General features: G+C 36.9%; 2 protein-coding genes across 4 annotated transcripts in view; one reads left to right on the forward strand and one right to left on the reverse strand.

Annotated features, from left to right (window-relative positions):
* Positions 1 to 2,304: 2,304 nt before the first annotated feature.
* LOC122072142 (E3 ubiquitin-protein ligase ATL42-like) lies at positions 2,305 to 4,140 on the reverse strand. Its single transcript, XM_042636704.1, has one exon. It carries the CDS (start codon positions 4,093 to 4,095, stop codon positions 2,638 to 2,640), a length of 1,458 nt encoding a protein of 485 aa, XP_042492638.1. The 5' UTR covers positions 4,096 to 4,140; the 3' UTR covers positions 2,305 to 2,637.
* A 9,241-nt stretch (positions 4,141 to 13,381) lies between these two features.
* Positions 13,382 to 17,114, forward strand: part of LOC122071422 (protein MODIFIED TRANSPORT TO THE VACUOLE 1) — a 14,965-nt gene continuing 11,232 nt past the window's right edge. The window contains exons 1-4 of one of the 3 annotated variants that reach the window (XM_042635785.1): positions 13,382 to 13,732; positions 13,860 to 14,106; positions 14,438 to 15,187; positions 15,327 to 15,482. In XM_042635785.1, the coding sequence (XP_042491719.1) occupies positions 13,900 to 14,106; positions 14,438 to 15,187; positions 15,327 to 15,482 (1,113 nt within the window). In that variant the 5' untranslated portion in view covers positions 13,382 to 13,732; positions 13,860 to 13,899. Of the gene's footprint in view, positions 14,107 to 14,437; positions 15,188 to 15,326; positions 15,483 to 17,114 lie in introns of all 3 variants that reach the window. The other 2 variants (XM_042635768.1, XM_042635777.1) reach the window with 2 other exon arrangements.

A 17,114-nucleotide genomic window follows, 5' to 3' on the forward strand; every position in this document is an offset into this window, starting at 1 on the left:
TTTTTGCTAACGTCGGGTATACCGGGGTTGAATGAGAACCATTCAACTTTCACAATACTGAAGGTTGTGAAGAACAATAAACCACCCCGTGTGAGTGGCCCAAGGTGTGCCTAGTGGGAGTCGAACTTAGGATGACTGATTTTACGACTCGTACCAAGTTCATTGCTCACCAACTGTGCTACCCTCTTGGGTTAAAGAAATTGTTTAGAACACATTTTAATTAACTACGGTTGTGCCTTCAGACTCAAGAGTTTGAAGTGAAAACCGTGAAAATATATATTTAGTTGTTTCTGATCTATTATGTCCAAGGTTTGAGTAATTGTAATCAAATCGGTAGAATCAAAAGATTGGGATTGAAATTGACCAACTCTGATCTTAATTGTAGCTGATGCTGAACAATATGGATGCTGAATTAAGAGTAGCTATGTTCGATTTTAGGGTTTTCGTAGCCAAATTTGAATGAAATAAGCTATGATCAATTCTAGAGAGAGAAAAATAAACAAGAAACAAAGAGAGAGAAAAGTCAATAGGTCAATCTCATACACCATTATTATATTGTTTTATTGAGTATAAAATAACATATCCACTTTATCATCTAAATTGCTAGTAATAGCATCATGAGCCAATTTTCAATCTAAGGAATGACTACTTCATATTTGTCTCCTATTTTATAAATCAAAAGTTACGTACGTCAATTTAATTTAGGGAGGAAACGGCTGTAGACTATTCTCATGACATTTTCTTCAACCTTCAACATTTCATGACATATACAATTGGAACTAATTAACCATTGTTCTGACTATGACCATAGATCGCGGTGGCTTCTGGTAATTGCAAAGCTGCAAGGAGGAGGATGAGGTAGATCTAGGTAGGTAAATAGAGAGAGAGAGAGAGAGAGAGAGAGAGAGAGAGAGAGAGAGAGCCAATACCTACATGGACTCTACTTACCATTGGTGTCATCAACAGATCAATCTCTCATTTGGTGAAAGATTATATCATTCATAATTTAATTGGGAGAGGGATAGGTATGCGACCAATATATGATAAGGTAACGGACAACACCAATTGAGTGTCAAATGAGATATCATATAGAAAGGGTAGGGGTTATTTCAAAAGGAGGAAGAGAGAGATAGACACAGTAAATGCTAGTTTACAATATACTGGCAACATACCTAACTTTTTCCCTAACTTTATTTGTTCTATTTACCATAAGGTACCAAATTGTTTGGCATGACGTGTGCTAAATTATTGGAGAATCAAACAAATGTAACAGACAATCCCCTTGTTTAACAAGATAGTGGTTTTATGACTGAGACCCACACCCACTAAATATAGATATGGGAAATAAAATTGTGTGTATAGGGCTGCTTCTTATTATATAGTATGATCTTGTACTTTATTTTTCTAAGAATTGCTATTTATGTTCAAAGTTTCTAATTATAAGCATTTTAAAACTATCATACTCAGAGTATTTTTATACCAACCACAAAAAATATAGCCATTTTTCCTTTATTTTTCTCATAAAAATTGGCATGAGATCATTGTGACTTTATGTCCCATTCTAATCCCAATTACAACCCTAGTGGAGGTTCTACTTGAACAGTACCCCATATTGAAAATTTTGTTTCTACCTATCTCTTCCCCCTACCCCCCGGCGAAAGAAACTCATATTCTCACGAATGGTTCAAGTAATCGAAATCAGCAATAAGATTGACCTCCACCGATTTTGATTCTAATCTAATTAGAACCGATAAGAATTGACCTAAACCCTAGAAAAATATACTGAATCAACTAGAATTAACCCTAGCTAATTCAAATTCATACGCACTCTTTTTTTTTCTTTTTTCCTTTTTTATAGAATTATTTTAAAAAAAAAAAATTGCAGTACATTATATAAGAGGACAGAATTTGGTCTTCCAGACAAAGCAGGTGGGTAGTTTAGTAGTCACATGTTTACGTATGTTGAAGACTTTTCAGCCTCCTTTTGTAAAACCTCAACGAAAGTCGTTAAATTGTGTGCCACGTGTTACAAGGAATATCATAGTCCCAGAATGAAATCCCCGGTCAAACTTGAGTCTGGATCTCCTCATTTGCAGGTGATCACCCACACTCCACCTCACACATCGTGGTGTGGGGTCCATTTTCGGAGTCTGGGACTCTGGGTACCGCACCCCGTGAACGGTGTGTGTCTGTGAGATGGGATGGGGTGGCTAGTCGCTAGTCGCTAGTCGCTACTCGCCGGGGAGAGGAACCAAGTTCGGCTTCCATTGTCTGTTCTCCATAGTTCCACAAAAGGCACAAGCAGAAACATAAATTGAAGGCAAAGCTTATCACAACACAAAGACACCATAATAAGAAATGCTTTTAAAAGAATATAAATCGAAAAAGGGATTCTTCTCTTTCTCTTTCTCTCTCTTTCTAATTCTCCCCTTCCAAACTGCATCTGTAGTATATACATATTGTACAAATGAAACCTTTTCCCCCACCCATATTGGATTCCATTCCTCATCGTTCCACTGGGTGTGTATGTGCCAGTCTCCAAGGCCTTGAAGTTCCGTCCACCCATGTAGCGGTGGCCATGGCAGCAGCGGTGGCGGTGGCATCGAATGAAATAACGTCATTTTTTTTGTCCAATTGTTAAACGTTAGATGTCTGATCAGATTGAGAATGAGATTGCTGCTGCTTCGACCTTTGCTCTCGACCCGCAAACCATTGAACCGTTCGTTTCGCAATGGGTATCCAAACCTTCCTTACCTTCTCGTCTTTTCCGCCATGATGGAAAGATTCTTTAATTCTGTTCCTCTTAATATGATCTGGGAATCTCGCGAAGCTAGTCTCTGACACGGATCTTACCCCTGATGGAACCAATCGACCCGGTGGATTACCCGGGTTCACTTCGGATGCAAAACCCGAAGCAGAAGCAGAAGCAGAAGCAGAAGTAGAAGTAGAAGGGAAGTTTGAATTGGAAAACGAGTAGCTCGTCGTGATCTTACCGAACTTACTCTCGAACACCCTCTTCCTTTCCATTTCTTCCTTAATCTTTATAATTCGTTGATCAATTAACCCATTATCAGATGATGACATCGCAGAAGTGAATCTTTCACTGCTTGAAGCAGAAGAATCGAATCTCCTGCTCGACATCTCTCTCAACATCTCCGAATTCAACAACATGAGATCAGAAGAATCCACGTCGCTCCATCTGTTCTTACATACAACGTCTGAGACTATAATCATGTGCTTGAACTTATGCAGCAACTTACGATCATCACCATCACCATCATCATCATCATCATCATCATCATCTTCGCCATGGATGGCCACGGATTGTTCCTCTTGAATTGGAAGTTCTTCCCCTAGCTTTCGAAAGCTTCCTCCAATTCTAAACCTGGAAGAAGATGATCCAATGTCTTGTTCTCTCCGAACAAAGAGCTCGAGATTAGGATCATCAGTGAGATCAGAAGGGTTCCGAGAGATTCTCAAACTATTAGAATAGGTGAAGATGGTGAAGTCAGAAGGGTCGACTTTGTGCCTACAAAGGGGACAGCTAGAGTGATTTTCGAGCCACCGATCAACACATTCGATATGGAAAGCGTGTTTACACTTAGGCACCAATCTAAGGATCTCGATGTCTTCAAACTTAGAGAGGCAAACGGCGCATTCAAGACCTTCTCTCGTTCCTTTCAAAGAAGAAAAACGGAAAAAAGGGAGTGACTCAATCACCGTCTTGTCGATTCCAGAGAAACGCCGAGAGGTCGCCGCCCGGAGTTCTCCCAAACCTAAACCAAAACCAAAGCCTAAGCCACGTTGATCATCAGCATCGTCGGTGGTTAACTCAGATGGGGTTCTGTGACAATACTTGGCGTAAACAAGAAGGAGAAAGGTTAAAACAAACATTATAGCCACGACGCCCATAACGACTGCGAGGCTTGGTTGGAAACCCGTCGACATATTTCCGGTGCCGCCGTTATCAGTGCTTCCGGCGATTGCGCAAAACAAGAAGAAGTAAGGAAACAAGTTGATTAAACCAAAACCAAAACCCAAATCCATATTTCTCATATCGAAGACAAGGAACAAACCCAGAAGGAACTTGAGCATCTATAGCCATTCAACATTTCTAAGAGTGGAAATTGAGACTTTGAAACAAGAAAAATTGGAGTTTTTGGACGTTTTTTTTGGTTGCTTGAGTTGTGTTAAATAAGTATATTACCGACTAATTAATTAATTAAGAAAAAAATTTAAGTAATTAATTACTAAAACTAAAACTAAAACGGACACATCTTAGTTTGGTGATCAAGTCTCTCATGGGGGGAGGGTTGGGGCCCACAAGGAGGGGTGGGAGGAAGGAACTGGCCAAGATTTTGAATGACTAGAGAATGCTGTCTCGCTGGAGAAGGTGGGAGGACCACTGCCCTTTCCCATCGATTGCTTTTTCTTTTGTTGAATTGTTAGGAGAGGGGTTTTGTCGGTTTATTCAAGGTTTGGTTTCTTCTTCTCGGATTTGGCTGTCGTTTAGCTGCTTACTAATGTGGTTATATGTAAATGTTCACATCACAAAACCTACAAAGGGATGGTATGTCTAAATGATACTTCCATAGGGGTATTTAAAGGAATCAGAACCTCTCAAGTAAGTCTACTGCACAACCGAGTATTATGAGTGTTTGCTTAGGTGTTGCTAGTCGTTCGATGTGTGATGGGAGTACCGGGGTACTGGAGAGGATTTGGGTCCATATTTTTAGAACTTGACACCTTTTATTTTTCCCTTGTTTTATTCTATAAAGTACTTTAAGATGAATATAAAAGAAAAATAAGTTGAAAATTACATATCATTATATCACTAAAATGTGTTATTATCATGCACATTTTGTATAGAAATGATACTATTTTACCAAAAAAAAAAAATTTTATACTATTAATTTTTATTTTTTATTTTTGATAAGAAATGATACTATTAATTACCCCATTGGAAAAAAAAAATTGTATGCAATGCTAAAAAAGAAAAAAATATTACAAATTATTTGACACCTTGAGGGGTATAAGATATCATATCGAATTCCAATTTGAAGGCCTCAATACTCCTAATAGCTATCCGCTTTGCCGTGGAATAGCTTACTTGATTTGATATACTCTACCCATTTAATATATATATATATATATATAAAAAAAAAGCAGTTGAGTTTGATATGCAACAATTCTTCCTTCACCCAAAGTGATCCAGGAGTCTTCATTCACTGCCCCTAAATACGAATATCTGAAATCCCTTCTTACAGTCCAAGAATCCCATCCGACTAGGGTGGTACTAATTAAATTCGGCTAAGTCTACTTGTGCCTTCCCCCACCCCATACCTATGTGGAGGGTTTTTTTTTTTTTTTTTTTTTGTTAATCAAAGTGTCAAGGGCGTTGAGGCATTGATAATAGAGAAAAGCTTCTCACTAAACACCTTTAAAAAGAATCTTTAAGTGGATTCTTCATTTTTACCGCGAGGATGAATAATGAGACAAGAGCATTCAAAGAGGTATTGATTGACCACAAGTTAAATTTCAAAAACTAATTCAATCAAATACCCTCCTATATATTTACATATATCCCTACATTTTTTCTTCTTTTTTTTTTGTGAAAATATCCGTACATCTTCCTATGCTCAGTTACTATACTCTTGCAAATACTATATATGAACTCTCTCATGGTCTTGTATTTTTGAAAATTTATATTTGATAATCTGAAAATTTCTGATTGTGAACTTTCTTTCTATAAAGTTAAGCCCCACACAAACTACCACGTGACCGGAATTCAAGAACCTCATATTTCAGTTTCGCTTGAATCTTTATTCTATCACAAGGTTACAACCCTATTAATGTCAAATAGAACTTTTGCTTTACCAAAAGAATAAATAAATAAATAAAACTCTTGTATGTAATTGTCCTCATCTTACACGCTTCTAAACATACCTACCCTAAATAATAACTGTCAATTTGGTTTAGTTATACAAGAAGTCAAACATGATGGCCCATAAGGTAGCCTCCACATATGAAGTTGACTTTAGAATATCATACTCCCATTTTTTTTTCAGCTTCCAACCATTTTCTTCAAAAATAAAAAATAAAAAAACGTATACACTCATAAAAGTTAAATGACGCTACCTAGTTTCGTGGCTCCTACAGATAGATACAGAGTGTGAGCGAAATGACGGTTCCACTTTTATGAAATACAAAAAATCCACCATGTCGATGCTCATGTGTGTCCTCTCATTGGCCCATATTGCTGTAGAGGTCACTGACTAGGTAGGGTTCTTCTTCCCGTTAGTTATTTAGAGGGTCTAAGAATAGAAATATGTACGGACTCTTATCCCTCCCCAAACCCAATGTTTGGTTTCTATTTAACTTTCCATCTCCATCTACGTCTCCAATAGACAAGGCAAAAGCAAAGGAAGAGAGAATGGTAATCTAGACAGGGCAGCCAAGGTAATCGATATCCATGGTCCAAGGAGACTCTTAGTACCATTGTAGTCAGGTATTCATCAGAGAATACATTGTATTGGAATATCTTGAGCAAGCAAACGCCTTCCCCTTTTCAAGACAAGAATTACATGAAACACATAAAATCAATGTAAGAGTTTTTCGTCACCCATGATCAATAGAGAATCTCTTCGTCTGTGATGTTTTGACACTTTATGATTGGACTTCTTTAATAGTGAGTTTCATTATTAACTCATGTCCCCCTTCACCCCCCCCCCCCCCGGCCCACCCCAATTAAAAAATGTTCAACATATTCGTTCTTGATCAACCGAGAAGGTCAGATCTCGTGGCTGGAAATAAGATTCTTCCTACCCTGTGGGTGAAGGAAAACTTGGTCTTAAAATCAAACATCCATAGAGCCAAAAATCTCAAAACCTCCAAAAAGAGAGAGGGGGCAGATTAAAATACAACCACTAAGTTAAAGGATGGTAACAACAGAAGGAGAAAATTTTCCTTCACCCATGCACCCACTGAGATTCCCGACACCCATCCAAAACCAATAATTATCATCAATGAAGAACTTCCTTATTCACTGTGACTTGAGGAAACTTGATCCATAACGAAATGAAAATTGAGAGACAAAAAACGATAATTTAATTGAGGAACCTATGTCGTCACCCATGAAGAGGTAATTGGTAATAGGAGCTTTACCACCAGGACCTAAAGAATGGATTAAATAGGTTGGACATTTGGTCACTCTTAGTATATTTAATTGGACGAAAAAACAAGAAGAAAAGGTCACAAAGCTTGAAGTAAATTAATAAATGATCTCATGGTTTATATGCTTCCATATATATTAGCCTTCTATGTACTCGTCATTATTTCTTTGTCACACAAAAAGCTTGGACATAAAATTACTTCTCTTCTGATTTGAGAAATTTAGGTCCCAATATTTGGTGGAATTCCAGAACAGATGAACTGTTAGAAAGATGCATCTAAAAATAATATTAACATGTGTAACAAGGGGAATAAAATATGTATCTCAATCGTAGACAAATCGTTGTTGATAACATCAATCTCAAACACTAAACACATACGACTTTACGAATTTAAGAGTGCATGAAGAAATTTAGGGAATAAATTGGACTGGGTCATATCTCTAGTTACTCTCTTTAAGATTGTAGACGTCCAACCCTTAAGGTGTAAAATTGGGTCTTACAAATAAATCTTAAAATAAAACATTTTCATAGGCCCATCCAATAGTTGCTGCGCTTGCTTACTAGACCATGTCAGAGTACACTCGTATTCAACATATAAGAAAAAGGACTTCATGAACTCACATAAAATTACTTGAAAACAAATAAACTCAATTAAATATAAGGAAGAGAGTAAAAGAACAATTCTAGATTGATTCCAACTAGCCTCAACAACCATTTTTGTCCTCTATGAATAGAGGGAAAGTGTCCCTTAGGCTCACCCATTGAGAACACCCTAAAAGTGGTGACTGCCACATTATTATTTTAATATTTGGTCATTGTCGATTGATTGCGTAGGTTAGGGGTGTCAATTCGTGGCTCGAACCAACTAAATTGATCAGGATCGATCATTTATAGACCGGCCTGGTCCGGACCGTTTATTAAACGTGTCGGACTTGAGCCCGACCCATTTATAAACGGTTGGTCTTGGTTTTGCTACTTGGACCGACGGGTGCCCGACCAAGACCGGCCTATTGTGCACCGGCCTAGCCCGACCCTTTAATGATTGTAGAATACCTATTTTACCCCCCAAATTAAAAAGTAAAAACTAAAAAATAAAAACATGTTCACATTTTAAATAATGGTTATATTTGGTATCATCTATTGATTAATTGTCATTTTTTTGGGCTTGCATGAGTGGGTCGGAATATAAGAGCACATTTTGAAAATGGCACGTTTAAAAACCGGTTAAAGCCTGTTTAACATTAAATATGTCCGTAGCCCGATTAAGGCCCGACTAAAGCCCGATTAAGGTGGTCCGATTATAGTCCAAGGCCGACTGACCGAATATAAAGCGTACCATGCCCTCAATAATTAAGCCCGATTAGTTAAATGGGCGGACACGGTGTAACCTTTGAAAGTCTTCAAGCCCGATTAAGTCACCCCGAAACCGAACCAACCTGACCGGTTGACACCCCTAGCGTAGGTGATCCAATGAACACATCCTCCCCAAAGGTCAACTGATTGAGAAACACTGCTCTTGGAAATACCAAATTACAATGCCGATTGACAAGGCATTCGACCGCCTATCTTAGGCTAGTTGTACCAGAAGACAAAAATCTTGCATTAAACATGTATGCACTTGTGAGGAATGAAAACAAAACGAACAAGAGGTATTTTGAATTTTTGAACTTATTTTAAAACATTTAAAATACAACAATCCCAATTCAAAATATATATTGGTTAAATCAAAATTGAAATTAATGAGCACATTAGAATAAGTAGGACATGTTGTAGTAGATATCTTTTGCACTTGAATCTACATTAGGTCTAATAAACCATACTATAAAGTATTAATGAAATCAAACTTCTTGACCTTTTCGTCATTAGTATAACTTACTAATTTACTATCCCTATCCAACCATTTGGTCCAATATATGCATCTTTCGATGGTATAAATATTTTGCTTATCCCTATCTCAGTATCATAAATGTTTAAAAAGTTCGCCATTAACTCTTATCGAAAGCAGGCCTACTTCTTACATCCATTTAGATCAGCCCAAAGTGCGCACCATAATAAACACACTCCTATATTTCATGAGCATCTAGTTGATTGAGAGTTCTGCAATTCATCCTTTTCTTTTTATTTATTATGGTTAGTACTACTTTAGCATCTAACCAAAATGAGTAAACCATAATGGTACTTAAAACGTCATCCAATCACTTCATTTTTACACTTTGAACCTAATTCCAATGACTTATGGTCACAGAGGTTGGTGTCTATCACAAGACTTATGTCACAGGCATTTAAACTCATTCATTTAGTTGAGACATATACATAAATTCCGTGAACAAAAGCTTTTGTAAGAGTCTATGCTACATTCCTCTTTCTTTTTATATGGTTGACAACAATAATAACATTTGTGCATCTCTTTACCAAGTTATATCCAAAGCGTATATGCAATCTCTTTCCATCGTACTTTGCCTCTTTTCTTAGCAATAGCAAGCTACTTATCACAACATAATGATATGGAAAACATTTGCTTATGCCATAATGGAAAGTTAGCCGTTAAGGGGTTGTATGACAACATTACAAACCATTGTTGATAAAATCTCAAGCACCGAACATGGCATCACGAATTTAACAATGCATTAAAACGCACAAGGAAACGGTGAGCCTGAGTCGTATCACCAGTCATTTTTCTTAAGATTATAGACTTCACTTATAATGTAAAACCATGTTATTGCGAATTAACCTCCAAGATGAAACAATCTCGTAAGCCCATCCATTAATCATTGGCTCATTGTAATCACTTACTGGACCACATAAAGATATACTCGTGTTGGGCTTAGTTAATCAGAAGAAAGTTCTGTAGTAACTCTGAAAGGTAGTTGAAAACAAGTAATTAAACTCTACCAAGGAGTAAGGACGAGTAAAAGAACATTTCTAGATTGATTCTCACAATCCTCAACAACCATTTTCACCCTCTTTAGGGAAATGTCCTTCAGACAAATCCATTCAAAACACCCTAGAAAAGGTGACTACTGCATTATTATTATACTATTTTGTTGTTGCTGGTCGACTACCTAGATGATCCAATTGACCGGCTTCTCCCAAGGCTCAAATGACAAAGAAACGTTGCTCTCGAGAACCTTGTCTTTCTTACTAAATGACCAAGAGATACTAAATGACCATCCATCTCTGTTTATAGATGTTGCGGTATGGTGCAACTCAAGCAAGGCGCTTGTACACACACAGCCAGTAACCCAAGCCCAACTTCAACCCACCCAACACCCTCTCCCCCCCTCCCCCTCAAAAAAAAAAAAACCATAGTTATTATTTAATTCGAATTCCAAAATTATTTGGAATCATGGTTTAAAGTTTTGGTCCGTATCGTACTGTATTGGTCGATACGTATCCGTATCAATCCTTACCGATACGATACATAAAATTTTTAAAACCCTTTTGTATCGATACGTATCTTACGATACACATCGATACGCATCGATACACCACCGATACGCACCGATACTCTATGAAAAAATCAAAATTGAAGTGAAATATATGTTTCGGTATGTATCGGTACTTATCGGTATGTATCGATGTGTATCAGTACGTATCGGTGTGTATCGATCGATACATACCGATACGTACCGATACGATCATAAAATGGCCAAAATGGGTAATTTTTTAGAAAAACATAATTTTTTGAGGTGTTTTTATTCCAAAATTGCTGTCAACCATTTTTCTCTCTAACTAAAGTGGAAATCAAGGTTGGGAACAAGGATTTTACATTTATGGGACAACTACAAACCTTGGATTTTAGTGCGATACTCTCAATTTACTGTTTATGCATAATACATGTTATATATAATTTTTTTTAACTATTTTTTTATGCAAAAGTGTATAAAACAATGTTTCCTATCCATTTATGCGCGTATCTTAGCGTATCTCCGATACGATACGATACCCTCCGATACGATACGATACCCTCTGATACGTATCTTAATTTTGGCCGACCGATACGATGACCGATACCGATACTTTAATCCTTATTTGGAATAATTCGTTTCATCAATTTAATGATTTGAAAAAGATATCAGCCCTGTGCTGAAGCTCCAGTGAATGGTTCTCATTCAACTCTGATATGATTCGGTCCATGTTGTTGTGAGATCTATATAGACTTGAAATATCCATCGTTAGCCAAAGGAAAAAAAAAAAAAAAAAGAGCTAAAGCTGCAGCATTGCCATTTGGAAATGACACCAAACCTGTGTTGTTTTCTGGGTTGTGTTGATCTGCATTGACATGCTGAATAAACTCCTCCCTCCAGAGACATATGAGGCCCATGGCATGCACAAATCAAGTTATTGTTCAATCTGTAGGTCACACCAGAAATTCAATTTATAAGGCATTCCAAATCCTCAAATAAAGTTGATATTATGATGGGACTTTAAACTCTAAAATAAGAAATTAAGAAAGGGGGAAGGGGGAAGGGGGAAGGGGGAAGGGAGTACTTATAACGTTACCTTTGTTAATCGCACTTGCAGGGAGGCTTTGGAAACAAAAATAAGGTTAATAGGTTCTTTTTGGTTTGATTTATATATGTATTTATTTGACTTATTTCTATTTTTACAAGTGTTTGGTATAATTTATAGTACCTATTTCTATTTATAATAAATTAGAATAAATCACAAATCACAAATTACTCTCGAGCTATTTGTGATTTGTGGCAACAAATCATTTATGTTGATTTTTGCCACCTTAAATGTGCACGTGTGTTAAATTACTCAAATCAATGGTAAATAGGTAACTTCAATATGTTTTATAATTTTTCAATAAAAAACCTCAAATCCTATTATCACTCGCTCGAAGCACAAAGCTAAAGGTGAAAACTGAAGCCTATTTTCTCATTATATAATCTATTTTATAAATAGTAATCAAATGAATACTGTTTGTGGTCCATAATTTATTGACACAAATAATTTTTAAAAAGTAATTAATAAATACAAATAGAAATCATACCAAAGAGAGCCTAATAAATTGTGATAATAATGTGATTAAGATTTTAGGCAGTGAAACTTATGAAAAAAAAAAATCCAAATGAACGGATCATGTACATTTGCTTTGGCCATGATTTAAACCTTACATGCACAGAGAGTTGTCTAAATTAGGGGCCCACAATTGCATGTGTTTCACGTGGATTGCTAATCATGCAAAGTGGCAGATAAATGTTTTTGGGCAATAGAGTACTAGGGTAGAAGGTTTGGGGTTGGCATGAACTAAGGGTGTCAAAACCTAGTCCAAATTATAAAATAATCAAAAATAAAATTAGTATCAAATGAAATCGATCCTTATCGGATGGATTTTGGATTGAGTATGTCGATAGTCAAATCACATCAAATCAATCAATATTCAAACCAAAAATCGAACTAAAAGAAATCAATAAAAAAAAAAATCATTGAGTATGAGATTATGAACATTTGAGCTGATTATCCGTCGATTTCAATATTAGTAAGAAGATTTCTTAATGTAAGGAGATTGTAACAGATCAATTTATTTTTTTAAAAATTGTAATAAATAAATGAGTATGGCATTGTAAATATAGAAATAAAAATGTTTCCATTGATCTCCTTGTTCACTATACAAAAATAGTTAGACAATTAAATGAACCCCTTAAATGAATGATTTGATAGTAAGGTTCAATTACTTGTTCTTCAATTTCAATTTCAATTATTTCCTCTTACAATGATAAACATTATTTCGATTTCCAGCAATGATTTTGCCACAAACTATATTATCAATTGATTTCAATGTTAATTAGTGATTCATGTTTGTTTCGATTACAATATGAACACGCCAAATCAATTTCCTTATTCCTAACATTTTACATGAAAAGGATGATGACTTAAAATATTTTATCGAATCCTTTTTTACTACAGGTTATAAATGAAAGATTTCATTATGGTTCAAGACCAAAAACAAATAGATTTAAATCAGAATTAACCCAATACTGAAAAATCAAAACTGTACCAGATCGACATTAAAATCAAAACAGAAGTTCCTTAATGGTTCGATTCTGGTCTCTCATTTTCAGACCAAAATTGATTCAACCCGCCCGAAACCAAACCGAACCGACCGTTTTTTTAAATAACCTAGGTACTCGGTGAGGTTAGTTAATGTCTTAATGGAAGTGGCACGGTGGCACCTCCTTCTCGCTTAGGAAAAGAGAGAACGTTGGCCACTTGATCTGGTCGGCGTGTGCGTGCACACGTGGTGAGAGAGGCGTTGATAGAGCTGTCTGCGCTCGGAGGAGGGCTTTCTTCGTCCACTTTGCCCTCTGGCCTCTACCAAGGACAACGTATAGCTTCTCATCCTCTACCCTTCCATTCTCAAGTCTCAACTTCGAATTCCTTCGTTTTCAGGCCTTAAGAACCTCCAAGATCGAAGCAATTAGGGTATCTATTTAATTCTTGGTTCAATAAAGCCTTCCGAGTCCATCACTTGATGTGTTGGTCTGGAGAATTCCAGGATTTTTCTTGATCCAGAGCCACGACTTCGCATGATTGGATCCATTCGCGGATCGGTGGGAAGAATAGGGTTGGATTTTCAAATTACTACTAAAGATTCTTATTTTTTAATCCGTTACGTCGGTTTCTTGTTCCAATGTTGTTGTTTAGGTGATTCAATGCTTAGTGATTCTTTGTGACCAGACTTTGAGATCGGAAGAATTGGGATTTTGTTGTAGCGACCATGGATTCGAGCAGAAGAGCTGTCGAGTCGTACTGGAGATCTCGCATGATTGATGCTGCAACCTCCGATGAAGATAAGGTTACTCCTGTCTACAAATTAGAGGAAATTTGTCAACTGCTCCGATCTTCTCATGTCAGTATCGTGAAAGAAGTTTCTGAATTCGTCTTGAAACGTCTGGAACACAAGAGTCCAATCGTCAAACAGAAGGTACGGGAGCCCTTTTCCCTTTCACGCCCTTTTGTGTTCTTATTTTTTGTGAACTGTAGCATCTCCTACTTTTTTGCTGTCACCGGAGATCTCAACGTAGGAATTCTTCTAGTTTTGAGGGATGAAAACAAGATGCAAATTATGAAACCCAAATTAGGTTTTAAATTGTAGTTCAGATAAAACATGTAACTCTGGGCAAGTAATAATCAGATACTTGGATATGGAGCCTGCAAGTTTTGAGAAATATCAATATTTCTCTCAAGGTTGGTGTTGTTTCCAGTGGCATGTATTACAGAAGATGCTGATACCTATTGCCTTCATATTGTTGTAGGCTCTGAGGCTGATCAAATATGCAGTGGGAAAATCTGGTGTGGAGTTCAGGAGGGAAATGCAACGCCATTCAGTGGCAGTTCGTCAGTTGTTTCATTACAAGGGCCAGTTGGATCCATTGAAGGGAGACGCACTAAATAAGGCTGTCCGTGATACAGCTCATGAGACGATATCAGCAATTTTTGCCGAAGAGGAAAGCAAACCGGCACCAACAGAAGATCTTAATAAGCGAATTCAAGGATTTGGGAATACGAACTATGAGATGCCGTCTGAAGATAAGAAATCGTTTCTTAGTGAGGTTGTTGGTCTTGGAAGTGCCTCTATCAAACAGGGACTGAGTAGCATAACTGCAGCACATTCCCTAAAGATGAATGACAATGGGAGTTACAGGAGCCCAAATCTACGCAGGTCATTGACAACGGAACGCGATGATCCAGATAAATACGAGAGATTTGAACATCAAAGTGAAACTCTGGCGTCTTCTGGAATATCCAGAAATATAGGTGGTGGACCATGGGGTCAGGATTCAAGAGGAAGCATGAAGGAAACAACAAATGGCAGTTCTGGCTCAAGTTATTCAGGGAGCAAGACTCGTGAGGAAAGGCTACTAGAGACCATTGTCACATCTGGTGGCGTGCGCCTACAACCAACTCGTGATGCTATACAGGCTTTTCTTGTGGAGGCCTCGAAGTTGGATGCAATGTCTTTGAGTTATGCTCTTGAATCAAAGCTTCAATCTCCTATGTGGCAGGTGTCTTCCGAAATCTCAAAGCTACTGCTTCATTTCCTCATTTTTTCTTTGGCTATCTTACAGTTTGTTTTATCACAGTTGGAATAGCATGTTATACATTTTGATCTTCTAAAGATTATTTTGATTAATTGTTTTTCAGGTCCGTATGAAGGCTGTCTGTGTCCTCGAGTCACTTTTGAGGAAAAAGGATGATGCTCATTTTTCAAATATAGCTATTTATTTCAGTGAAAACAGAGATTCTGTGCTGGGATGTTCTGAATCTCCCCAAGCTTCTTTGAGGGAAAAGGCAAATAGGGTATATTTCTTTCTTGTGTAGATTTGTTACTTGCTAGATACTCTTGGTTTCTGTTTGACTTTCCTTTCGCAACTAAAAGTTTTTATATCTTAAATACTAATTTCTAGTATCATTTGGCGAAATCTTCAGTCCTTACTGAGAAGAACATGAAGCCATGTGATGTATAGTCTTTGATAAAGCTGGTCATGATGCAGATAAGTCACTTAAACTAACTTGGAAAATTAAAATGATCGAGGAAAGATACTCACATAAGCATAGTTATCAAGGCGACAAGGCGACAAGGTGACCAAGGTGATGGAGGATGGTAAAAAATCAAGGTGACACCAACAAGGTGATGCCTATGTGCCAGTCCAGGCTGAGCCACCTTTGTTGCATAGGCCTTGATAACTTGGATGCCTATTTTAGCCTAACTAAAACACTTAATAGTAAATAAATAAAGATGTAGTTCTAACTAGACTAACTAATAAAGTAGATCCTGTATTCAGAATTAAGACCCTAAATATGAGTTTATAAAAGAGGCCATTACATCAATAAACCCAAAAATAAAAATCCCAAGGCCTATACATCCCAACCATAGGCCAAAATAAAGTCGTCCAAGGCCTGATTGGCCCACTTAGATAATCTTAACTGCATCAGGTATCCATCAACCCTTTTGGAAATCTATTCAGGGAAACACCACGAACCCACAGCATAATATTAAAGAAAACTCAAAAATCTATTTATCGAATTCACATCCCTCATGGGGCTGCTTACAAGACTGCATATAGAACTAGAAAAATAAGAATCCTAATTAGAATAGGAAAGCCCTATCCCTGTCCTATCAACTCAGAACTGAAGCTTAGAAGAGAACTCTTAGCATAGTCAGGATTTCCAACCACAAATTAAAATCTGGAAAGAAATAAACTATCCTAGATCATATAGGAAATTAAAACTCCTAAAATTAAATTAAATTTTCGTTCTTCTATCGACTACCCATATTATAATCCCATAAAAAAAACCTGGTGGACCATAAGTCTATACATGTATGACTCATTCCAAAGGCCCATATGAGGGAAATTAAGCCTATTATTTTGTGTTTTACCTGCATCAATTCTCTTAATCTGGCTTTGATACCATAACTCGACTCCCTCTGAATTAGTCTGAGAGTTTCTTTGGGAACAATTGTCAGCCGGGGGCCTGGGCAAAGTTATAACTAATGCCATTGCTCCAGTTTCATTAGGCTTATTTCTATTTACGGACAGGCTCTCCTGTGATCTTTCTGATTTTTTCCATTTTGTTGCTTTATTATCATATAAATCACCTTTTTGCTGTTATCTGATTTATTCTTTTGGTGCCTGTTGTTCGTACATTTATGCTCTGCACCTTTGTACCCATCCTAATAAATATATTAGGGATTGTCATATTATACAATCATTGAGATACTTTTGACTGCTTTGCAGAACATCATCATGTTTTACCTTTTTTATGTTTTTTTAGTGTATAACCTTTTTTACCCTTGAATAATGTTGTGTAATAAGAATCTGTTTTAAGATTTAGATTACGAGTATGTTGTTGGTAGACTCACCTGCATCATTAGAACAAAGATATTTCATCTTCAGTTTATGGCTTTTTTTTTTGTTTGGGGGGGGGGGG

Source organism: Macadamia integrifolia, chromosome 2 (assembly GCF_013358625.1).
Source record: "Macadamia integrifolia cultivar HAES 741 chromosome 2, SCU_Mint_v3, whole genome shotgun sequence".
In the NCBI taxonomy this organism is placed as follows: domain Eukaryota; kingdom Viridiplantae; phylum Streptophyta; class Magnoliopsida; order Proteales; family Proteaceae; genus Macadamia; species Macadamia integrifolia.